This window comes from Juglans regia, chromosome 3 (assembly GCF_001411555.2).
Source record: "Juglans regia cultivar Chandler chromosome 3, Walnut 2.0, whole genome shotgun sequence".
NCBI classification, from domain to species: domain Eukaryota; kingdom Viridiplantae; phylum Streptophyta; class Magnoliopsida; order Fagales; family Juglandaceae; genus Juglans; species Juglans regia.
Window position 1 is genome coordinate 1,430,199 of NC_049903.1, and position 26,371 is coordinate 1,456,569.

General features: G+C 31.8%; 3 protein-coding genes and 1 non-coding gene across 5 annotated transcripts; 1 reads left to right on the forward strand and 3 right to left on the reverse strand.

The window, feature by feature from the left end:
- Positions 1 to 710: 710 nt before the first annotated feature.
- LOC109012189 (sorting nexin 1-like) lies at positions 711 to 6,715 on the reverse strand. 2 transcript variants are annotated; one of them, XM_018993711.2, is made up of 11 exons: positions 6,480 to 6,715; positions 6,217 to 6,351; positions 5,422 to 5,557; positions 4,051 to 4,184; positions 3,025 to 3,099; positions 2,230 to 2,389; positions 1,949 to 2,082; positions 1,767 to 1,835; positions 1,490 to 1,569; positions 1,341 to 1,401; positions 711 to 1,257 (listed from the first exon to the last, which is right to left on the reverse strand). In XM_018993711.2, exons 1-11 carry the CDS (start codon positions 6,489 to 6,491, stop codon positions 1,048 to 1,050), a joined length of 1,206 nt encoding a protein of 401 aa, XP_018849256.1. In that variant the 5' UTR covers positions 6,492 to 6,715; the 3' UTR covers positions 711 to 1,047. The 2 variants fall into 2 exon arrangements, with proteins under 2 accessions (XP_018849256.1, XP_018849257.1); XM_018993712.2 differs by having other exon boundaries at positions 6,217 to 6,348; positions 6,480 to 6,646.
- Positions 6,716 to 10,008: 3,293 nt separating this feature from the next.
- Positions 10,009 to 11,002, forward strand: LOC109012194. Its single transcript, XM_018993718.2, has one exon. It carries the CDS (start codon positions 10,113 to 10,115, stop codon positions 10,782 to 10,784), a length of 672 nt encoding a protein of 223 aa, XP_018849263.2. The 5' UTR covers positions 10,009 to 10,112; the 3' UTR covers positions 10,785 to 11,002.
- A 1,412-nt stretch (positions 11,003 to 12,414) lies between these two features.
- Positions 12,415 to 12,510, reverse strand: LOC118348114. Its single transcript, XR_004801259.1, has one exon. It is a non-coding gene; the product is annotated as a small nucleolar RNA Z266 (small nucleolar RNA).
- Positions 12,511 to 16,618: 4,108 nt separating this feature from the next.
- On the reverse strand, positions 16,619 to 19,046 carry LOC109016036 (NAC domain-containing protein 90-like). Its single transcript, XM_018998503.2, has 3 exons — positions 18,830 to 19,046; positions 17,950 to 18,242; positions 16,619 to 17,169 (listed from the first exon to the last, which is right to left on the reverse strand). The coding sequence occupies exons 1-3, from the start codon at positions 18,993 to 18,995 to the stop codon at positions 16,834 to 16,836; spliced, it is 795 nt and encodes a 264-aa protein (XP_018854048.1). The 5' UTR covers positions 18,996 to 19,046; the 3' UTR covers positions 16,619 to 16,833.
- Between the last annotated feature and the right edge of the window lie 7,325 nt (positions 19,047 to 26,371).

The window sequence follows — 26,371 nt, forward strand, 5'->3', positions numbered from 1 at the left end:
TATTATAAATTCTACACAAATTATCAACCTTAAAGAAGCATATTAATTATCAAGATCAGAAACAAAAAAATCTCATACTCGTGCAGATCCGAACCGTCCACAAACCATGGCAAGCAGGAAAAGAAAAATATATTTTGAAGAGAGGGTACGGACCCGAATATAGGGAGTTAAAAAAATCTTTTAGTTGGTAAACAGTAACTCACTAAATTTGACTTTATTTTTTCATTTACCGTAGCTCACAGTTTGAGTTGAAGTAGTTTGACTAGTTCAGTCTAATTAATTTTGAAACAACTTAGTCAAAATTTAGACGGGTAAGTTTAGGACACAAGATAAAATATAAAATTTAATTTTTATTTCATTTTATTTTATTATTATTATTATTTTAAATTTTCATATAAAATATAATAAACAATTCAATTTTTTTAAATCACAATACATTTTTTTCAAATCTCAAAATAATAATAACATAAAAACATAATATTTTAAATTTCATAACAAAACAAAAAATTATCATCTCCCTCTCTAAACCTACCCACTGCTCTTATATGGGGGCTACATTGTAAATCAACGATGTAGAGAATACGTCTCCCTGACCTACAAGTAAAATGAAACGCCCCGCCTCCCGAATCATCTTTATTTTCTCTTTCTTCTATCATTTTTTTAAGAACCAGCTCCAAAATTTACCGAAAAAGTTCTTCCACAAATGGGCATATCTCTAAACGCAAAAATTGCTCTGTAGTGAAAGAAACACAAAAAACTGGAAAGTTTTTCCATGTAATCGACGTTCAGAAGATTGACCTGCTTTCCTACTTAGATTTGAATTTGTACATTTCTTTTTAAGGGGGGGAAAAAAGAAAAAGAAAAAAGAACCAGCACAATCTCGTGCAACACCAGAAGATCGGAATCAGCAGAAAGGTGAAGTTTTTCCACAGTAAGAACTGGCCCTCTCATCCTTGAGAAACAACCCAAGTGAAAGAGTACCTTGGTCTGTTTCCTAGCAATCATCACCTTGGATATTGACTATGCTCTACTTTTGGAATTCTTTTATCAAGAGGAGGAACAGGCTTCAAGCTTAGGAATAAGACTTCGCCAAGCATTTGCAATACCATTTGCCAGACGTGCCTGTCCTTTTGCAAATTCGTGAAAAGCAATCCCCATATCTAAAGTTTTTTGTTCCTGAAAGCGCACAATCTCTTCGTTCATCAGTCGTACAATCATCTCAAACATTCTCGTTGCTTCCTCGCTTTCTACCTTCAACTGCATTACCAAATCAGTTGAATCAAATACAAGAAATCTTGCAAAAGACCTAAAAGAAAGAATAATCATGTAAGCCGACTTGCCTCCTGATACTCGATCTCTGCCTCCCCCACCTTATCAGAACGCATTAGTGTGAGTTTGTTACTGTAGATAAAAATGCAACTTATCAAAAGCCCCCTCATATAGAGTTACATAAACAACAAATAAAACAAAATTATCGACAAAACCATACAGATTTATCTCTTTCAGCTTTGTTGTTTCAGCCAGTTCACATTGTCGTCTAAAGGCATTGGCCCTCTCTGCTATAGTTGCCTGTTTCAAGAAAACAGAACAAAGTGGATAGATGGAGGGATAACCAATGGGATAAAAAGATGAAAAGGAAATAACAATCTTCAAGTGAGCCCTCACGATATTAATTTTTCCCATATAATCACTTGCTATCAGTGTTTCAACCAATCTAAATAGATTATACAGTCCTCAAAATATCCTTAATGACATGCTAAATCTACCTTAATAGATTGCACAGCGCGAACATAATCTTTCAAGGGTTCTTCAAAGTTCATCAATAGCTGGTGCGCCTGCAAATTAATAAAAGGAAATATGCTTTATTACGTTGTGAGCTTTTAAACCCTCAAACTACACACAGACATTTCACTAAAGGAAGAATGACAAGTTTTCAATTGAAACCTACCTCCTTTTGCAGCTTAACTGATAATGTCTCTGATTTTGTCCCAAGCTCAGAAAATGCCTTCCCCAGAGAATTTCCTTCACAAGCACCAAGAAGTTTCACTGCCTTCCCAAAGTCTGACAAAGATTGCCCCAGCTCTGAAGAAACAAATGTAAACAATAAATGTCATTTTTGTAAGTCCATTCTAAAATGAGACTGAAGGAAGTGAAAAACCTGAAAGAAAGAATAATATCAACAGGTAAAGCATATAAAAAATCATAAAAAGCCTTTAAAATCCTTGTTACCTCTGTGCCTCTTTACAAGACGATATGCATGCTTCTGAGCTTCAGCTAAGTGATTCTCAAGCTCAAAAATGTAGTGCTTCAGCTTCTCATATTCAGGATTTGACTCTTCCACTGGCTTTTCCTTCCCAAGAACAACATCGCTCACTTTAGATTGTACATCCTGTCAGATAGTCGGCCAGACAAGTTATTGCTAGATCCGATCATCTTTCAAATGTATCACACACTTTCAGGTAGCTCATTTAATACTGGAGGCATTGAAGATAAACATTTATACAGAGGAAGAAAAGGCAACCTCTTGTGCTTGCATTTCATGATTTCAACTATCATTTTTTTTATAACTATCATATAAAATTTATGCAGATAGTACCAAGACCTAAGTAATGGACTTTCAACTGACCATTACTCTGTCAATAAAACTCGTAAGCAACTACACACCTAAAGAACTACGAAGAGGGTGGATGCAATATTGGGTTCAAAGCATAGACCTATTTTCCAGGAATTCAATGATTTTTATATCATGTATTCAAAATCCGAAAGTTTGAGAAACCAGATCAGACAACTGTTCTCCAGATAAAAGAAAAATAGAAATGGAAAATTTTCATGTCGCTCATTATGCCTCAGACATAGTTCATGACAATTTCTACAGCTTTCCACTACTGGCATTAGAAGTTTTAGCCTTAAAAATCAAGAAAAAATGTTAGTCGACGTGTTTGTAAATGCGTCATACATTGTGAAAACACGTGCGGTATGCTGAATTCTACAAATCATCTTCATATCAAGGAGAATCTATCTAACCTTGAAGATTTGCATAAAATCAGTTGGCTTTTTCTTAAAAATACCAGTCTCTTGTGACCTTAACCTCTCCATTGTCTGAACAAGAGGCAAAACAAACAAATAAAAAATATTAGCAGCAGCAAATAAGGAAACATGAGTAGGAATTACAAGCAATGTTGAGGAACAGTGCAAGCATCAAAAGCTTCCAATAAATAAGAAAAATTCTACTCATCATTATCACATCATTATCACACCACACATAATTTTTTATTTGTTTAGTTTTTATTTCTTATCAAATGTGGTATATGGATGATGAGTAGAAGAACTCAATTAGTTTAAGAATAATAAAACCAAAAAAAAAATTAAAAAAAATAAAATAAGCGTGGTGTGTGGGAATGATGAGTAGCAAAACTCAATAAATAATTAGGCTACTATCCTCACTGAGTATGCAAAATCTTCCTAAAAAAGATTTCCAGAAAAGGCCCATGCTGATAAAAGGTGATGTCGACACAAAAGTACTAACAAGTATTGATTTTTTGATAAGTAAAAAGGTTGTGCAGCCATGCTAATAAAAAGTAATTATTAATATCTCTTTATAAGTGTGTTATAATTCATAGGATGGTGAAGGATGGAACTGTAAGGGGATGTTTGGCAAACATAAGAATTCTCAAAACTTCTCATAATTTCATACCCAAAAATACTCAAACGCAAAACATTTTTCAATTACAAATTTTCAACATTTTCATCTAATCATTACCTAATCATTATTCAAACACAAAAATCAATACAACTTTTACAAACTTCAAAACAAAACACAAAAATTAATACAAATTTTAAAAACTTCATAACAAAAATTATATTAAAAAATTATATTCAAACAAATTTGTAATTTTATAATATTTTTATTCAACTTTTTCTCTCTCATTTCTCAAAACCCAATAAAACATCTTCACTCGAACCATTTCACTACTACTCACAAAATTCTGAGATACTCCAAGCATCCAAACATGCCCTTAAAACTCAAAGCATCAGACTCAGAAACATCACCTCTTCATCTGCCTGCAAGAAGGTTCTCAGATCCTCACTTTGCTGGAGCTCATGATGCAAAGCTATACGATTAACAAATATATCTAAAGCTTGACGCCTCATCTCAATGAACTCAGCACTGAAACGAAACTTCTCTGCCATAAGAAAACTGATGTTAGTCCCAATTAAACTTCACAATGCTTCACAAACAATCATAATGAAACATCTTTTACCTCAAGTCAAGGGTATTTATGATGATTTAAAAAAAAAAAGCCATGTGAGCACATATATAGCATCAATGCAGGTTACTGCACTTTCAACAGACATAAGCTAAAGCTGCCTTTAGGCATGCTATACATGTTAAGGGAGCCCATTGGCACATGAAGCTCATTAGCAAAGAATACTGATCTAAACATAATTTAAGTTCAACAACATTTCATAGCATAAGATAATTTGAATGCTAACTAAGAAGCATACTTTCTTAAACATTAGTTGAATGCAAGATACAGTTTAGCCATTCACATGCCATAACAGATCTCAAACAACCTGGTGAGCAAAACATAAGCCTGAAATGCAAGAATCAGAATAGTCCTCTTCCACCAACAAATTGCAGGGTTAATTCTCAACCTCAAATGGGATACATAGCATTCATATGTATTTTACCATCCATGCCAGCTCCCAAAAAGAATTTTTCATCTATTTAAAAAAATCTAAAAAAACAAAAAGAAAAGGTAGGACCCATAGGTAGTGGTATAGCCGTTTAATTACAAGTAATCATTAACTAGTCCCAAGGTTTGGACACAGGGTACTCCCATTGTATCACATGATATCATGTCATTAAAATAGTGCTTATATAATCAATTTTAATGACACGACACTTTATGATAGGATGGAAGCGCACGTCATTCATGTGTACCTAATGATTTTCCCTTTAGTTAAGTAATGACGAGGGTTGGTAAAATTTCCTTTTGACCTCTCCTTGCTTTCTTTGGGGAAAAGACGAAAAACAAAGTCTACTGCTCAAAACAGGGAGCAATACACACAGAAAGCAAGTATTTTAGTCAGTATAGCACCCGTCATGTTAGGAAGACAATGGTAAGGACAAGAATTTTCATTTATTTTATCTTGGCTGTTTTTTCTCTTAGTTAAATTACCCCACCCAACAACAAAAACAAAAAAAGCAGAAATTGCAATGTGGAGGTCTAACTGCCAAGGCATTGCCTCAATTCTTGACTGGTAATGGTAACCAGAAGCCAAAGTATCTACAACAGGGTAACTTGATGGATATGAACAAATCTTTTACACCCTGAAAAGTAATTATCATCACGGCATTTTCCTACCCTTAAAGGTTGACGATGTGTTAGAGGAAAAACATGATGGTTAGCTTGTTACCTACAGCACTTTTCTCCGGAAGAGGAGGGATAAAAATGCCTTTGTACTTCTCAAAAAGACGATCATGTAACCAAACAAAATCACTGTAACGTCGAATAACAATCTTCTCTGGGCCTTGGTATTCCGGTAAATTTGTCTGCGAAAAAAAAAATATATATTCCAACATTCAAATTGTAACATGGCAAAACTTATTCACTTTACATCATCACAATGTTCAAAGCCACATGTTAAACTCAGAAGGAAATAGTTAAATCAACAGGACGGAAATTATATCTCGATGATCTAAATTACATGATGATCCTCATAATCTCGTTAAAGCAATTCCCCTTGCATCAGTGTAACGGAGCTGGCCCCATTAAATGAAGTCCCAAGTCTGGACAAGTAAATCCCCAATCAGAAACCTTCATCCAATACGTTCGTATGCCCAGTGTCAACCTCCAAAAGTGTGCATCAATTGATTATTGTTCTTTGGTAATTGAATGTTATCGTTCTTACATCAATAAAATCCAGCATATGGCAACTTTGTCGTTGTCTCCGTATTTTATTTCCCTTTTTTTACAAACACAAGATATCATCTTCCACGCAATGATATGATAAACCAAGAAAATACCGATCAGCTAATACCTCTTTAATTATCGTAGATTCGAGATTAACATGAACAAACAAGAAAGCATAGATAGCTCTCGAAACTAGTAAGCCTTATACACACAAATTAACTATCATTAAGTGAACCCTAACCTAATTGGAATAGTTCTTTTTACGGGAAAAAAAAATAGCTCAAATTTGAGAAATTACCTTAGTGATAACTCGGTAGGAGATATAAGCTTGGACACCATTGCCCAATTTCACAGGATCAGTCACTGAGACTGAAAGATACGGTTGCGAAGACGGAGATCTAGGGCTCTGAGAAGACCCCGATACACTCCTCTGCTGCTCCATTAATTTTCCAAAAAATTATTTTTCAAAACAAACAAACGAATATATATAGGAAACTGTGAAAATGGAGGTAGATAAATTCGATAGAGGAGAGTGAAGGAGGTGGCAGATTCGTAATTTACCGTGGCAATCATGGCCTACTCGAGAAGTGAGAATTGATGAAGAAGAAATGAGGTATACGAACCACAGCCACCGAACTTTCAACCGGAAGGGTCAAAAGGGCAAGGGCCCGTTGCGACCTTAGCGATGACTCTCGACTTCTTCTTTTTTTCTTCTTTTTTTTTTTTTTTTTTTGGCTATGATGAGCCGGTGCGCAGCTCGCCAGATCAGATAAGTTGACACGAGGGAAACGAATGCTTGTCTAGGCGGACACCGGGTGTCTTTGCCAATACGACTGCGTTGCTCGGCCTGCACTCAATTGATGGAGTATGAAATTACGTATCTTTTATTTAAGATTCTAAGAAACATATTTTCTTTCTTTTTGTGCTAAAACTATAAAATAAAATAAAATAAAAATAAAAATTTTCTTCATCCATAATTATATCAGAATCACATAAGTTAATAGAATTAAATATGATGAATTTAAGATACAAAGTTGTTTTTTTTTTTAATTCAAATAAACTCAACCCACAGTGGAAAGTTGAAAACTTCATATTAAATTAAAGATATATAGAGAGCAAAAATTCAACACTAGCGCCCTAATTCATATGGCAGAATCCATTGATTACCGGCTAGGCAAGTTGCAACAGCCAACAGCATGCATTATATATTGAAGTGCAACCGGGAAAGGAACGTCTCCCAATGACCCTAACTTACACCCTCAGATGAAGAGCAACACGCATTTGACGTGCTTGTCTTTCCATCTATAAGAGCATTAGCATTGGATTCATTATTTTTATTTTTAAAATTTGATGAAAAGTACATATTTTTCATAAATCCAAAACCTCTCTATCCATAACCCCACATTGGATTAACCATTAAATTCAACAAAATAATAATATAATATTATTTCGTTAATAATAATATTTTTAATTTATTTTTTTCATATTTGACAATTACACTAACTATATGTTAATTAATAATTTAATTTAATATTTAAATTATTATCTCCTAACTTAAATATATTGTGGCTCAAAATTGGGAAACAATAATTTAAATAAATAAAATAATGGTTATAGAGTGTGAATAGTGAGTCTTCAAATTTAAAGATGAAAATGAATATACTGTAGTTAAAAGCTTGACATTTTAGCATATGATGAATCCAATGTCAGGATTTTAAAACCAAAATCATCAAATTTTGAAGATTGGACTCATTTGATGAGTCCAATGCTAATGCTCTAAGAGCACTTTAAATGAATTCATCATTTTTATCATTTAAAATATATCATCAAAATTTACTTATTTTATTTTATATATTGACTTTTAAAATATATCATACATCAATTTATTTATTTATTTTTATATTATTTAAATATTATACTTTTTAATCTTTCTTATTTATTTCAAATATTTTTTCTAATTATTAATGATATCTCATATCTTTTGATATTTATAATATTTCTCTATATACAATGTCATATAATTATGTTCTATTTTAAATTAATCTAAATTTATAAACTAAACTAAAATATAAATTAATTAAAGAAATATTATATAATGAAAATAAAATATTAATTATTTTGTCTTTGACTCTTAACAAATGAGAAAGTGCGGGAATGAGAGAGATGATCTAAAATTAAAATAAATAACTTTTGAAGAAATAGAGAAAATCAACAACATGAGAGAGAAATTTATTTAAAATGTTTACAATGATGAACCGTTCTCTCCACATCTAGCACATTACTGTAGCAAAATGTAAAATGATGGATGAAATACAAGTACTTTTAAAAAAAATTCTTTATATTTTTTTAAAAAAAAAAAAGGTATTATAGATCATGCATTGATAAGTACTCTAAGACCGATGGGGGTATTTATGCCAAAAGGCAGGATGAATAAAAACTTTGGCAGCAACAAACTGCATTAAGCAGTAGGAACCAACGACCACGGGGAGTCTCGTGAAAATAGCAAAGGCAAAGAAACAGCCAGGAGCAGCATCACCAAATTGACAACACATTGCAGCAAGGCAGCGACACTGAGCAGAGACTGTCAACAATCAGCACCAGCCACCAGGCAACAGATCCAACTAGCGCCTTCCGACAAAATCAACAAGCAGCAACAACTGATGTCATATGGCACACACACCACTGTACCAGCACCTCGCAGCGGCAGCTTAGGCGTTATTTGAGTGGTTATCTACAAGAGGAGACCAAATTAATGTCAATGATCAAATAAAAGGAAGGTACAACTCCGAAGACAACGACACTCTATCTTTTTCCAAATAGAGCGCTTAGAGTAGTCCGCTGCAACTTATCGCGATGTTAGAATCATTTTTTTAATTTTTTTTCAATTTTTTTATTCCTATTTTTATCATTTTAAAATATTTATAAAAATATATATATTAATATATTAATAATCACTTTTTTAATTATTAAATAAATTAAAAAAAAATTAAAATATATAAAATGTCAAAATGATGAGACAAATTAAGTAACATTTTTCTTCCGGAATAACTTCCTTATGCCTCAGAATCTTTATCCATACCTTAGAATAATCACTTTGGGATAATAAGAAGACAGTGGACCAATAAATTTAGATTTAAAAGAATTGTTTTCGTTTGTAGTTAAAAATTCAATTTTTAGTCTCTGATCATAAATATTTTGATGTAAAGTAACACCTTCTTCAATATAATATGTTATTTAGTCGCATAGTTTTCTTATAACATCGTATTCGGATGACGATGATATCGAAACAAACATAGACAAGCACATCCATACGCATATAAACGTATGGGTCCATCAATTTTCATCGTATTAGGATACGAAGCCCCCCCCCACAAGCAGATAAGTATTTGACGTGACCCTTACCACCCCCCACCCTACTTCTTTATTTGTATCTGAGACCCATTGACGAACAACTGAAGCAGTATTGCATCGGCCACGTCAGATACGAATACGACACATGGGTCGCACGTCCATTATTTTCTCATTTTCTTATAGCATTTGCATTCACTTGATCTTAATCATTTATAAAATTTGATAAAAAAATACATATTTTTCATAATTTCATAATTTTTCTATACATAACCTCAAATTAGATTAGTCACTTAATTTATCAAAATAATAAAATAATTTTTTTAATTATTTTTCATATTTTGTAATTATACTATTCAAAAAAAATTTAGAGATTATTAATCAAAAATTAAATGGAAGGCATTCCAAATAACATCAATAATTTTTTTTATTGGTATGGAATTAGATGGAAGCATTGAATTTTTTAGCTAGAAAGAGAAATAAATGATATAAAATAAATTTAATAAATAAAAAAGATCTTTTAAATTTAAAAATAATTTTAAAAATTACTGTAATTATATTTTAAATATTTAGAATATAATTATTTTAATGTAACATATTTTATAATTTAATAATTAAATTTTTATTAAATTTAATTTTTAACTAATTCAGTAAGAATGATCGGTTACAAAATTAGCCATCCCTTTGTTTTTGTTTTTATATACATATATATATATATTTTTCCTCCGTTCCACCCACTACCATCATAATTCGCGACTCTCCAGAGTCTCAACCACCTCAGTTCCCCACTCCTACCCCCACTGTTTCTATTTCTGTTATTCGGTAACTCTGTGAGGCGCAATCAAAATGGAGTCCACGGGTTACCGTCACATCAGATCAACGTCCTCCGACCGATTCCTCGGCCTTTTCTCCTCGACACTATCCTCAAGTGCAGCATCCTCCGGAGGTGGCGAAGACGAACTCAATGAAGCCGAGATCTTCTGGACTGCTGATTTCACAGAACCGATTCACTCCAATAGCAACCACAATCACCATCGACGGTTGAATTTTCATCAACAGACGGGATCCGGAATCCTCTCTGTGCTACCCGAAGCCGATCATCTGAGCTTCCGGACCCTCCACGACGGACCGGTGCTGTGCCGCAAGCCCTCGACCGCGTCATCTTCGTCTTCGAAAGCGATTCCGTTGATCCCGAGACCGCCGGAGAGGGAGTACTGTGAGCCGATACAGGGAAGAAACTTCCACCACCTCCGAAACAACCACCAGTCGGCACCGATGAAGGTACCAGTGCTGTCTCAGGCCATGGCGAAGAGGAGGAAGGAACAGCTTGAAGACGTGGACGTCGGTGACGGAGACGAGGCCGAGATGTTGCCGCCTCACGAGATCGTCGCCAGGGGCTCGGGTGTGTCCCCGAAGACGACGTTTTCGGTTCTCGAAGGGGTTGGTAGGACTCTAAAAGGAAGGGATCTGCGACAGGTCAGAAATGCTATCTGGCGAAAAACTGGTTTTTTGGATTGATTCTTTAGCTTTCGATATACCAGTGCGAAGGTGTTACGGCCAGAGTTTTTGCTTTTTGGTGGAAAAGAAGAGGTTTTCTTGTTCTAATGAGCATCTTGATCTCAGATTTTATTTTTTATTTACTAAGATCTCAGAATTTTAGGTGGACGGGGTCTATGTTTCAAAAAATTATCATATTAATATTGTGTATATATAGATATTTTCTAATGTTATCAGCAGATTTTGGACCAAGAACGTAGAAGAAATTCGGCATCCGCTTATATTTTTAAGATATCCTTCTTCCATTCTTGTTGGTTGGCTTTTGAGTTTTGATACTGATAAGAGTTTTTGAGAGATAAGTTTTCTAAAAGTTTTGATATACAAATGATGTATTTATACATATAAGAAAGATTCTAACAGACTTCCTATGGACATATTCTCGAGCACCTGATGTGCGTTGCAACAGAGGGAACAATGTACAGAGCTTGCTAAAAAGAATATTACCCAGTGCACTACAACAAGTTCAGAGCATTACAATACATTCAGAATATTACAATATAACCTAGTCTACGTGATCCCAGAGTCTACGCTTGATATTTTCAGACTTTTGCCTTGGTTCTTGCCTGCTGATAAAAGATGTTTGCACTCTGCGGCATCTTCCGGTGCGTGTAAATTGGTGCATATTTTGGTCTCGTACATGGACGTGCTAAATGAAATTGTGGTATCATTTTTACAAAAGCATGAATTTGTATCTTTAAGATCGTTTGGGACCAGTTCATTCTGCAGGCTCAAGCCTATCTCCTCTTTTGCATTTCAATTCTTCTGGACTGAAACAAGGTTATTGTGGGTTGTGCCAAAACAAAGAGGATATCCCAACAATTTAAAATTAAATCGAAACCATAATCTATCCAAAAACAACAAAAGTATAGAAAGTGCCGGCAAAAAAAATCTGTTCGGGAAATAAAAAGCACGCAAATTAAAAGCCAACATGAAAATATAACAAAATGAGTCAAAAGCAATACTAACTCGGCAAGAGAAATCAAGAATAACAATTATTTGGCAGAAACAGTAAAAAAATAACATTCAAAAGTATAGAAGTAGTGACTTATCCTGCAAATTGACATGGTTTTCTTTTTATTGAAAAATTATAGATACACGAAATGTCCCATATACTTACTGTACCTAATACGGGAGTTTTTTTCACTCTAATTTTCGTAGAGATGCACGAAGACAGACAGACAGACAGACAGACTGAACACCCAGCTATCAAGATCATTTTCTAAAATATTATCCACCAAGGTTGTCTCACACTACCAAGATTAACAAACACACATCATCTGTGTTCTTTGTAATAAAAAGTAATCGAAGAAATCTTTCTCCATCGGGTTCATTCAAATGGACAAATTCACTGAATTGTAGATACTTCAAAAAGATTACAGGGACGACTGAACCGCAAAACCCACAAAACTTTATGCTATGACTCAAAATCATGCATACCATGACTCAAATCTCAAAACGAAAGCATTCAAATTCCGAACCTCAATTTGCTAATTTAGATCGCATACAAAACCCAAACTATAAAAACAAGAAAAAAAAACCGCCAAAAAACAACATAAAAAATAACGAGGAGCTAAGTTTTAAGGATCAAACTGACAACAAGTCAGACAATTAAATATGCCTCAAGAAATTGAGTTCATCAAGGAATTCTCCTTTCACACATCTAATTGAATCATCATTCTTGAAAATCCATCCTATCTCTGTTTTCTTAAATCAAAGGGATTAGTAACAGTTAATAAGAATATTGAAAGAAATAAAAACTGTTCCCCGCCTTAGGGTGAGACGCTAGAAAAAGTACCAAAGGAGCTGAAATCCCAATAAATAATCTGAAACCCCCGCGAATGAAACAGCACGGAGGCTATCCACCGCAAGGCTCCAAAGAAAAATGAGGAAGTGACAGATCCAATGGCAAAGAGAAATGCCTCACAGACAACCCATTCCAGGTGGGAGAAGAGGACTCAAAAGGAAACCCTAGAGAGTGCCGTATGAATTGATTTTGCGCAGCTATGACTCGAAACGCTTCCATTGTGAAGTGTGGAAGGCGATCTTAAGGGCCGCGCTTAGAGATAGTTTCGAAGCATAGGAGAAAAACACTAGACAGAAAAACCTCGGGCAGAAACCCTAAGCAACAGGGAAAGGAAATGATTTAGCGGCGAAATGCATAGCGGTGCTATATCGTTTCATTTTGCTTTTAATATTTTCTAATTTAATTTCACTGATTCTCTTAGTGGGCTAGGCCCGGTGAGTTCTGGCCCGGTTGTAATGGGCTTAGTTCCTGCCGGAACTGTTGCGAAATGAGGCCTCACGCAAAAATAATATGGAACTTAACGGATATCAAGCACTATTATCGGCTTTGACTCAAAGTATACCGAAAGGCCCGTCCATGATTTGTGATATAAAAATTTTATTTTCAAATCCGTATACAGAACAGAATATATCTCGTAAAAGTATTTATATATTATAATTTTTTTAAGATAAATTTTAAAATTTAGATATTATAAATCAAATCTTATCATTTAAACGATTTAAATTATATGCGATACGGAATGGTTTGAGAATTATTGGCAAGACCAAAACTTTGACTTTGGAGGCTTCGTTTGGATTTTAAATTAATCTCAACTCATCTCAACTCATTATTACAATTTTTTTAAATTTTAATATAAAATAAAACAAACAATTCAACTTTTTCAAATTTTAAAATAATAATAATATTAAAAAATAATATTCTAATAATATTTTATCATCTCAACTCAACTCACTCCAACATCCAAACACAACTTATGCTTGCATACATGCATATGTGTATGTATATGTTTATATTATACACTTCGTTGTTTATAATATAATTATAAAAAAATACATTATAGATGCAATTTGATTTCATATTCCTTCGATTTATAACAAGCCTTTTTATCAAACGTGATAATTGATCATATTAAATTTTTTAATTCAATTAAAATAAGAAATCCCAATAGATATAAAATATTACGTATGCGTGTTTACAAATTATATATCAAACGGATAAAGCTAGGATGCTACATATTGTATAAGAAAACAATGATGAAAACTAATCATCAATGATAATAAAGAGTCAGCATGCACGCAATTCATGAAATTAGTGATTGCATTTTTGCAGGACCAAAATGAAACATGCATGGCCAAACATTTCAAACCATTTATGAATCGGCCCTACGTACGTACCACATGACTCATGGAGGGTATTCAAATTTCAACCACGAGGTGACCAGCCAACCGCGTATATCTCCGACGACATGCAGCGCGCACGCCAAGAGTATTATTAATTGTCTCATGCATGAGTCATCATGTGGACAACAACTTCTTTGAAATGCATGCATGGATGAGGTTCTCTTTAATTTTTTTTTTTTTGTAATTATATAATTATGGAGAGTCAAATCCCAATCTTTCAAATATCAGTAGTTAATTTGATTAAATCCTCGCAACATTTAATCAATATTTAAAGAGATCAGCGTGGATGACAGCTTAGTCATTGATCGGCTTAATTAATATGTTAGCATGATTATTGATTACGTATAGTATGCTTATCGATCGTGGAAAATAACAATAAACACACATTAATTAAGAAATATACATGCACAAAGATATGCCGAATTAGTAGCTATATTAACTTAATTATATATCGATATATATTATTCAACATATATATACATATATGTGTGTGTGGAAAATTATATTGGTAAGTCATGTGTAAAACACACCCTCTATGTTGTTGATATGGTAAAACTTAATTTGTAAAAACAATTTAAATTTTAAATTTCTTATAAATTAAATCATATCATGCTAACAATATAAGGAGTGTGTTTTTCATACTAATTTATAAATGAGAAATACAACTATATAGTCTAGTTATATCGCTCACTTTGCACGTTTCATTAATGTGGCACCACCACCGCTTAGTACCACATGGCTTACTAAGAGAATTAATATATATATATATATATATATTCAAAATAAATTGGTATTAAAAATTACAAAAAAAATAAGACTGGAATTATAATTAGTTTTTTTTACCCTTTTATATATATTTTTTATTTTATTAATAAATCACGTAATAATGGTTCATACTACATCAATAGAGCATAATAAACAGTATAAAAACAGACGAAATAATAGCATTTATCTTTATATACATGTCATGTCCAGTGAAAAGAAACAAAATTATGCTATATTAATTGCTTTCCACTTTAGTAGAGCTGGAAGGAAACTACTTACCCAAAACCATTGGCAGTACTGGGGGAGCTATACAGTTGGCAGCTGTGACTGATGGATTTGTTGGAGAGAGACTGCCTAGCCTCTTCCTTCGTCCACGTACTTTATTAAGAAAATTAAATATATATATATATGTATATTTAAAATTAAATAATATCTACAAACATTAAAAATAAAATAAATTTTAAATTTTTTCTAATTTTTTTTATTTTTTTTAAATGTCACGTAGCATTACCTCATCAATAAGGTAAAATAAACAGTATAAGTGGGACGGATATATTATAGCATTTATCTTTATAATTAATAGAAATATTATATAATTATATATATATATATATATGTCATGTCCAAAAGAAATAAAAAAACAAAATTATGCTATATTAATTGTTTAAAAAAATCTACGCAATCTTTTACTATTTACATTTTTAATTACCTAAAACCATTATTAATTGCTGTGAGTGTGATGGATTTGTTGGAGGGAGACTACCCATAAATCTTGCGAATTTTTTTGGAAAAAAAAAATTATGAAATTTATAATAAAAACATTAATTTTTTAATAATAAAATATACTTTTTTGCAAAAGAGTGTAAAATTTGTACACTCTAAAATTATATCTAATATTAAAAATCTATGTCATGTAAAGAAAATGACTTAGAGGTACGTAAAAATTCGTTTATATATAATTAGAGAAATAATATATACAAGTTCTAAATGCACAATCCTCACGTAAGTTCTTTATAAAAAAGTTGATCTTACTATAAAAAAGTATGAAAAACTCATTTTTCTTAATAAGATTCATATTTTTATAAAAGACTTATATATTTAAAACTTATACGTACCTAGCATTACTCTTATAATTATTACCAATTTCTCTTTGTTACAAGACTCTTTTGTACCCCTGCCATAATATATAATATAAGTCGAGTCGTCGACCATCCATATATCTGATTTTTACTCATGTTTTTTGTTTCCTCCAAATTATGCTATATATATATATATATATATATTATATTACTACTTATTCTTCCATGGTTCTATTGCTATTGTTCATGTGTGTGTGTGTGTGTTTTGCACGTTTAATTAATATTTGTGATCGGATATAATTATATATATATATATGAGAATTTGAATAGAGTATCAATATATAGACATGACATATATATATATATTAATATCCAATATATCACACATTTCCAAGCAATATCTGATCGGGTAATATTACAGAAACTCCCATTTTTTTTTATAAAATCAGATAAAAACCTTTGATAAAAGGCTTTTTCAAGTTTTATATATATATATATATATATATATATATATACACACACACATGATATGATCTCCTGTACTATATATATAGTCCAACTTGAATATTTTAGATAATCAAGCGGAGAAGTACTGAACAACAATTAACAAGCATCGTGCATTTGCTAAAATATTTGTACAATATTCCCTAAATTGATAACTGAAGTTTATATATTAATATGTCTCTGGCTATAAAGTAACGAGAATTACATTAATAATACAGGACGAAACCAAAAATATTAGCCTTCTCCAAAAATACAGTCTTACTAATTAAAAGTACCATATACGTACTTTCTTTGCGTGGGTTAAGCATGACTTTGATATTGGTATTCTACTAACATATAAATTATTAATAGTAATGGTATTCTACTAACATTAGTAAAGTCATATCTATGTTTGGACAGTACGCCATGCGTAAATATTCATCAGAAAATCCTCTCCATCTACTCGCGATCATGATGATCTATTCCATCCCATCGGGCCGGAACCAATTATTCAATTGCTGATCCCAATCCCACAAGCTCTGATCATCATCAACAGCCATTCCCTTGTTCTTACCTTCACGGCCAGGTTGGCCATGGTCTCCTGAGGATGAACTCTCCGGTGAGGTTGTTCTCTGATCAGTAAATGGAAGGTTCAGACCAGATGATCTTGGTACTGCCTGATCATCGCCATGATGAATTTGCTGTGTTGCTGGCTCACCGTGGCCTATTACTACTGATCCAGTTGGCCGCCTATCAAATGCCCTCAAGCATTTTGTTTTCTTGTAGACTCGACACAAACTAAATTCTTGTCGTAACTGTGGAAACGTATACACAATAATAATAATAATAATTATTGGAAAGAAAAAACCATAAAGATCATATATATCCAACCAATCATATGAACATCATGAGCATGATCAGGCCTAGTAGATCGGGCCTTGTAGTACTCTTGATATTCAAAGCTAGCTAGCATACTATCTTATATATATTGCATATATAAGAGATTAGGAGAGGTTTGGATTCAAAATCCACCTCAACTCATCTCATCTTATGATTACAACTTTCTCAAATTTTCACACAAAATATAATAAACAATTTAACTTTTTCAAATCCCTAAACAATTTCCCAAATTTCCATACCAAATATAATAAATAATTCAACTTTTATTCTATTATTCACAAACTATCTCAATTCATCTCTGAATCCAAACCTCTCTCAGGCTTGTCTAATTTCCAGATCATTAATTATAAATGCTAGGGTTTCATAACAGGCCGATCCAAACCAAACTAATTAAGCTGTAACGTACAGACCGACCCACCGTTAATGCATATGTAATTGGATTACATTAGCTCATACTTGTAAACTTCAACGTACACGTGATATGTTGATTAATTATCATGACATGGTTCTTTATCGTTCATCTTGATCAAGATATATATCAACATGAATATATATACTAAGAGAAATCATTAAAACCCTGCAATCAGGAGGATGCAAAACATTATACTAATTAATTTATAACTAGCCCTACAAAAAAAATTAAGCAAAGACTTTTGTGAATATCTGTTGACTGATATTCAGTTAATTATACGCACCGTAGGAACTGCACCAGTAGATGCGGACGCTTCTCCTTCGATGGCTTTATATTCGTTCATCTTCCACTCGGATTTTCTTCCATTTGGAGCTCTTCCATGGTAGAAAACCATGGTCCTTTTTACTCCAATAATGCGATTTTTGGAAGAGTAGACATAATTAGGAGACCCCGTAGCTTTCCAGTACCCTATTGTAGTGAGTCGCCTTGGTCTTCCCCCGCGGGCTTCCCTCTCTTGTCTGGGAATGAAGAAAAACCACTGCTCAGGGTTTCCATAGCACAGGTCTCCCGAAAACTCTGATTATCCCGTAAAAAGAGAGATTAGAAGAAATCGTGGAAGCAAAAGCTTATAGTATTCATCCAAGATAAAAATAAAAATAAAAACATTAATACAAAAAAATTCAAACAAAAAGGTTAATTAAGCTCCAAGATACGTACGAGGTTATAAGAAAGAAAGAATTCCTACTCGTGGTGCAGAAATTTATAAGGAATAAGAATCTGATCGCTACGTACATTTAGGGCTAGCTAAGAATGTTTATTCTATCTAAGATTCTAAAGTTTTCTGCATTTTAATATATTCTGATCTTAATCTATAATCATCCAGAGACGTTCAAACCTGCAACATATATAGAGATCACCATCTTATATTACATGTATCCGGCCAGGTCAACGGAAAAGGAGATCTTAACGGTGTACTGAATTTGAGATATTATTGAAAGCTGCTAGCTATAATATTGCTTATAAAAGTTAAAAAACAAATACTGCTGGAAACTTCCCTGGTGTGTACTCATGTATATATACGTAATTATAGAGGCCGATCGATCAAATGAACAGCCAAGAACGAGACATATATATTTATAATCAAAGAATTAGAAGATATTTACGTGGGAGATCCCATGGGTTGGACTCATATATATCCAAAACTGGTATAACCCTGTCCATAACTCGGTTCAAATCCTCCCTGGTCCCTTCTAGCTTGTTGTGCAAATAGAATGAAACCAATTCTTCCTCCGTTGGGTAGAACCGAAACCCAGGTGGCAAATCGTCCATTACTCCTGGTCTCTCTCTTTGTTCTCTATCTCTCACGCGCTCGCACACGCACACACAGGGACAACTTTGTTAGGAGATGCCAAAGGATAACCTAGTTCCTTATATATTGTGGTTTCAACATCTCATCTTTGACATTGGTGAGGCTTAATTGATGAAAGTTAGGCATGAATATTGCAAAAAAGGAGAGAAAGCTTTAACCGTGAAAAATAAGAAAGTCAGGAGAGAGAGAGAGAGACTTTGGGGTTGCTGGGAAACTTCCACGCACTTGTGTCGAAAGAATTATGTCTCCTGCTTATGTCCGTACCAGGTGGTGAAGAACTTGTTGAATCAGTCAAGCATGGTATTTCCCAGCCTTAGAGCATTCCATTGAGTTCTCCATAACCACTTTTTCTTTATAATTTGAGAAAAAATTTAAAGAATATTCTCAAAACTTCTCTCAATCTGCATTGAGTAGATAAATTTATAAATGAAAGTAAGAGAAAAAAAATAAGAAAGAAATAATAAAAAAATATTATTTTAATAAAATAAAAAATAGATAGAGAATGAGACGTAGAAAGTTTTTAAAAAATAAATATAATTTAAAAAATATATAATTTTTAATTAAATTATAAAATTTTTTACGAGAAACTCAATATGAATGCTCTTTGAGCACTAGCATCCGCTTCCTCGTAATTGTACTTGGTATTGCTAGCAAGTTAGCAACTCATTTAGCAATCCTGAATCAGTCTTTATATTTTTTTATTCTAAACTAATATTTTAATAGAGCATAAAAAAAGAATATAAATAGATGTGAGAGAAGAAAATAATAAAAAGATAAAGAGAAATTATTTTAATAGAATAGAAAAATAATAAAAAATGAGATGCGAGATGTTTTGAAAAGATGAATGAAATTTGGAAAATGATAATTTTTAACTAAAATTGAAGAAAAAATTTGCTCGATGTAGATGCTCATAGCCCCACCTTAGCTTTCTGCACCAGGCCACAATAGCATAAATGTATACATATATATACCTTTCTTACAAATTACGTACGTGCTGTCGTCGATAAAGGGACATATATATATATATATATATATATAGTCAATTATGATCTTTATATATATAAATTATGGTCGGTTTAGATATATAAATATTCTCAATTTATTTTATTTTATTATTATAAATTTTTTAAATTTTTATATAAAATATAATAAATAATTTAATCTTTTCAAATTTTAAAATAATAATAATATTAAAAAATAATATTTTATTCAATTTATTTAAAAATATTTCATCTTATCTTATCTCACTATCCAAACCAACCTATTGATCACGTTTATATAACGACCAATAAAGTATGATTTGTTTCTAAATAATTCGAAATACGCGTTTTAAATGTCGAGAATTTTCATTGAACTGCCGAGGACGAATCCGGATTACAGCACGTTGCTATCGTGCTATATATATATATACTAGCGGTGAAGTGACGTGCGAGGCACGTTTGTCCTGTATTTAATTATTTTAAAATATAAACATATAGTGTAGAAGAAGAGAATTTAATGATAAAATCTATACGAATAATATAGATTATTCTAATTAGAAACTACTAATTTAAATAGTAATAAGTTTAAACAAACTATAAGTTCAAGTAAATTTGGAAGACACTAATTCAAATTACAGTTTATTCTTTAAAATTTTTTTTTATATTATTTATATTAAATATGCAATAGCTTATAATTATTAATTTTTGACACCATGGAGTAATTATACCAATCATTGCACATATACTGATGGTTAAATACATTGGGTTTGAAGTCATTAAATTAATTTTTTTTTTTTTATTCTGTTTGATTTCTAGCTATTGCAAATGAATCCATTTAAGATGAGAATGCTGGAAATTTTATTTGTTTCAAAATAGTTGACATGCATTAATAATAAATAATGAATTTTCCATTATATTATATTATATTATATAATAATAATATTTATTAGGGACATTACTGAATTTTCCATCTAGATTTATTTTCTATCTAAACATTATGTATTAATAATAAATAATGAGATGTTTTTCAACATATATTATCTTTTTGTAGTGAATTTATAATGATTTTTAATATTGATGTTATTAGAGACATTACTGATTTTTTCATCTAGAGCTATTTTTTATCTAAATATTCCTACTTACATTATATTATATATTCAGTTTTATGGAAAGAAAAAAAAAATTTGACTATTATTTATTAATAACAAATAATTAGATATTTTTTAACTTACATTATTTTTTTGTATTGAATTTATAATGATTTTTACTATGATACTGATCTTATCTATAACCTCAATGATGGGTTCAGTGCATCAAGTAAATTAGCTGCCTCATTCCTCATTTAAATACGATGATATAATTGGAATTAGAATTATAATAAAGCGACAGAATCCCGGGAATGAAATATGGGATGGGTCCAAGAGAAGCCAAATGTTATAGAGACAATGGTAGGCTCAAGTGATGATGGAAGTTCAGAAGGGAATGCGATTTCAAGAGTCTGTTTGATGTGTCACATTCACTGAAAGATTTTTTTGTCTAAACCTATATATAATTACCATTTCATTTGCAATTATTCAACTTAGGATTCTCAAGTTAAAATTCAAAATCTAGACTTTGATATTATCTCCATTTATTTGTTAAATAAGAAGTTTTATTACATAAAACATCATAAGTATATTAAAGTCCTATACATGCTTGAATTAAACCTCTAAAGTTATTTTCTATCTAAACATTCCTACGTACATTATATTATATATATTCAGTTTTATGCAAAAAAATAAAAAATAAAAAGAAAAAGAAAGAATTGAGTATGTTATTAGGAACATTACTAATTTTTTCATCTAAAGTTATTTTCTATCTAAACATTCCTATCTAAAGAAAAAGAAAGAATTGACTATTATTTATTAATAACAAATAATTAAATATTTTTCAGCATATATTATTTTTTTTATTGAATTTATAATGATTTTTTTTTTTCTTCGGGTTGTCTCTCGGTGGCCCGAATCTTCCTCACCGACAGTTTTGCTTCAGCCCAGCGCGGCGCCGCCGTGCGCCGGCCAGTCTCACCGCCACCACCGGGGTGTCCCTCTCACGCCGACGACCACCCGAGGCACCATGGATGTCCCCCAAGCGCAGCCGTAGGTGTTCCCCGCGGAAACCTATCCGAAATGGGTTTTTCCCATTTCTCTCAACCGGCGCTGCCGTACGCGGCCACCTACCGTCACGACCACCACAGCCGACTCCCCCTCACGCCGGCGACCAACCCAGCCACCAACGATGTCCCCCACGCGCAGCCCTAGGTCTCCCCGCGGAAACACATCCGAAATGGGTTTCTCCCATTTCTCTCAACCAGCGCCGCCTTAGGCGGCCACCCAGGCCACCAGACCTCCACCACTTCACACCGGCGACAATCTCTACCAGACCCGGCGACCAAGAACTTCCCTTTCCATCTCCGTCGCACACTACCATTAACACGCAGACGGCAACTCTCTCTTCCTCTCGTCAAACCGAAAACAAACACAGAAGAAATATGCGAGAAAGATGAAAAACAACATGCAGAAGTGAGATTAGGAATTTTTGCATATCATTTTGCATACCAAACAGCGAGAAGAAAACTCTCAAACAGCACCTTTCTTCCTCAACTCGAAACGTCCTCAGCGAGAAGAAACCAGACGTTTAATACTCAGTTAAGATGTAAAAATGTGACTGAAATGAACGATAGAAGAGGACAACCCTGTTGAATTATTGAGCCACTGTTCATTACTATAGATCTTATACGCACTTTTAAGATATAAGGGGATATAGATGCACAGCTGCCCTTCCATCCGGTTTCAATTTTGATTTTTAGAACAACTATTCGAATCAAATTGGACCTATATATACATATATATATTTTTTAATTTTTTGTATCATATAAAAAATATTTTTATCTGATTTTTTATATTACATATAATTTTTTTATATTATATTATATATTATATGTTGAATTGTTAATTAATATAAAATGAAATTCTAAAATCTTATTATTAATGTCTATTAATCTTATAACATAAAGTAATTAATATAACATTTGATATAACATAAAACTAATCTTATAACTCTTAATATAACATTTGATTATGGTATAACATAAATTAATTAATCTTATAATTTTTAATATAACATTTGAATTTTGATATAATATATAAATTATAACATAAAATTAATCTTATAAATCTTAATATAACATTTGATTATAATATAACATAAATTAATCTTATAATTTTTAATATAACATTTAAATTTTGATATAACATATAAATTTTAATTTTGTAGTATACAACTAATATAACATTAGTATAACATAAAATGAGGGATATGCTTGCGTGCTGAACTAGTTTTGTTCGAGAATGATTTTGTTCATCTATAAAATCGAAAAAGTTAGACTGAAATTGAAAAAATTAGAAGTTTTGATTTTGATGATGAATTGATCCGATATCAATTCTTAAATTTTCAAAACTCATGTATACCTATTCAGTTCTAAAAAAAAATGTTTAAAATCATATCAATTACACCCTTAGTTAGAAAACATAATTTCCAATATATTGCATGTTCTCGTACGTCTTTTATCATATAATTAATACCGAGAAAAAAAAAATACTTTTTAAAAATCTTAGCTGAATTCTAAGATTGAATTGAGAAATATTATATATATATATATAATGGTCAGATATTAATATTCAAGTATTTATCGCTTCCAAAATCAAAATCTTAAAATGCAAGAAATATATAAAAATTTAAAATTCTATTTGGATGCTAAGACTATCTCAATTATCTGTACATTGTATAGTAATTAATAGTTTAAAAATAATAGTGAAGTGTTTGTAAATATTAGTAGAGAAATAATCTAAAAACATTTGAAAACAGACCCTAAGGTGAGGATAATATAACCTAGCTAGCTAGCTCCAGCTAGTACAACAGCAAATCATGAGGTTGTCGAGCAAACAACATGATGTATGATCAAAGAGTTCCACGACTTCAAAATTACAAGCTGATGGAAATTTGTTTAATCCGATGGAAATTTATATTAAGTTTGCGGCCTTTTTTATCTTGTTAATTTAAGGCTGTGTGTTTGGACAGTAGAATGATCTTATCATTATTATTTAATATTTTTTATTAATTCACTTAATTATTATTATTATTTATTAATATTTAATATTTTATTATTATTATATAAAGTCACTTCACAATCTAAAAATAGGCTTAAGCAGAGAATTCGAACATTCTTCGATTTGTGCTATTGCATGTTGCTCCAAAAAAGTAAAACTGACTTTCAAAATCATGGTAGTGGTTCAAATTAAAGACTCTAAAAATTACAAAGTCGTGATAATTCCTGGTAAAAGTCGATGAATGTTACTATTAGGAGATCGAGGAATTAAATACTAGACTGGATATGCATGCATGGGATTCGGTTTACTTTTGGAATCCAATGACTGCCTTTAATATATCGTTATAATTTATTAATTTAGTTTATCAGTACGTACGTACTTGAGTTAAATTGAGTGGTTGCGTGCGGTGCCGTGCGCGCATGACTTCCTTTAAATTCCTAGCGTTCTTCGGTCTTCCGGGTGTGTATCCGGATTCCAAACCGACATCTTTTGAATTTCCACGACTTTCTGCACCCAGCTAATTCACACACACGCGTATATAAATATAAATATATATATATATACACGATATTTATAGTTGTGAATATATAAAAATCATGTAATTATTTTTAAAAAATAAATAAATATAAAATTTATATAAAAAAATTAATTTTTTAATAATAAATATTATTTTTATAATTATATGTAATATTATTCTATATATACAGATACATGTACAGGTACACTCGTCGAAACCATGACTGCGCACTAGCTGTCTTTTTCTCACTGCATGGGGTAATTTTCAACTTGCAAGATTTTTCTTTTTCAAGTTTAGCTTGCAATCATCATCACTGTTCAAGAAAATGAATAGTACTTTTTTTCGTACGTAAGGAATCGAGTTATATATAATTTCTTCACCAGATCGATCGAGATAATATCGTGCGGATCAACATGATCTTTTAAAGTTGACAAAGGCATACAGTTTTCGGCCAACTATATATTAATATAATATTGACCTTAATTAATTTCCTCCTCAATTCACTAGCTACCTTCCATCGTAAAATATTATTACCAAAAATTTATTTAAAATAAAAAGAAAATGTTTCGTCAAGAAAAAACAGTACTTCAGGAGAAAAATAAAAAATAAAAAAAAATAATAAAGATCATCATGACCAAACCACCCCAAGACAGTGGATATAATTGGTTCTCCAAACATCCTTTTTGATTGGCCAATCGGCCTAAGAGTCGTCATGAATTCAGGAGCTGCGCCCTCGATCCACTCCTTTTATGACTGAGTATTGTCTCGAAGGGGTACATGGTGATCCGAGACCCATGCAATCTAGTCTTGGGATAGTTAACTACCCTCTCAACTTTAATCATGGATGGATCACCCCCACCTTTGGTACGTACGTAATTTTGTTTTTAATTAATTTTTATTTTATTTCCTCCTTTTATTTATTTATTTATTTATTATAAAGGGAGTCAAAATAAATAAAAATTAAAATAAAACAACAACTCTTGATCTACCTCTAGAGTGATAACTTGCAATATCCTGATCAGCTAGTAAATTAAGCTTTCGGAAAACTGAAGTTTTAGGATTTATAAAAACTCTAAAATGAAAAATCTCTAGACTAGGATCATCATAGATTTTATGGGTTTTAGCACTTATTTGAGATTATGGTGGAAAATATAGTTTATAGCTTATAATTTAAATAATAAGCTTTATAATTTAAAAATGATTTATTATTTGATAAACATGTATCTAAAGTTACATTAATTTTTTAAAAATATATAGTTATCTGTAGGAATTTTTCTATAAAAATTTCAATTTGGTGCTAATTTTTAAAAAATTAGACTTTTAGTTTTTTTAAGTGATTAAAGCATTTTTTTTTATAAATTTATCAAACATCTTTAAAAGAGTTTTTAAATAGTTAAAAGTATTTTTTAAGTTTTCAAACTCCATCTCAAACTGGCACTTCGTTGAAGATACATGCATGAGAGGTGGGACTCTTCGAATTGATTTTCCAAAAAAAAGTCTGTTTTTTGGTGCACAATGCAATGAACGCTTCACCATAAGTTAGGAATTGCATGTTCATTAATCCCCCTTGACCCTTGCTAATAGTTAGTCAAGATGGACCACGTCGAGAGGTAGAAAGCTGGGAGAATTAGAGTTTGTTTGTAAATTTCAAATATTCTTAAATTATTTTATTACTATTTACAAATTATATA

Coding starts and splice junctions, on each gene's coding strand:
- LOC109012189 (XM_018993711.2), bottom strand. Junction 2,083..2,229: donor TCTTGTAAAGAGGCACAGAG/GTAACAAGGATT, acceptor TTGTTTCTTCAG/AGCTGGGGCAATCTTTGTCA. Junction 1,836..1,948: donor CAGTTAAGCTGCAAAAGGAG/GTAGGTTTCAAT, acceptor ATTAATTTGCAG/GCGCACCAGCTATTGATGAA.
- LOC109012194 (XM_018993718.2), top strand. CDS start 10,113: ATGGAGTCCACGGGTTACCGTCACATCAGATCAACGTCCTCCGACCGA.
- LOC109016036 (XM_018998503.2), bottom strand. CDS start 18,995: ATGGACGATTTGCCACCTGGGTTTCGGTTCTACCCAACGGAGGAAGAA. Junction 18,243..18,829: donor CAACCCATGGGATCTCCCAC/GTAAATATCTTC, acceptor CGGGATAATCAG/AGTTTTCGGGAGACCTGTGC. Junction 17,170..17,949: donor CTACTGGTGCAGTTCCTACG/GTGCGTATAATT, acceptor ACGTTTCCACAG/TTACGACAAGAATTTAGTTT.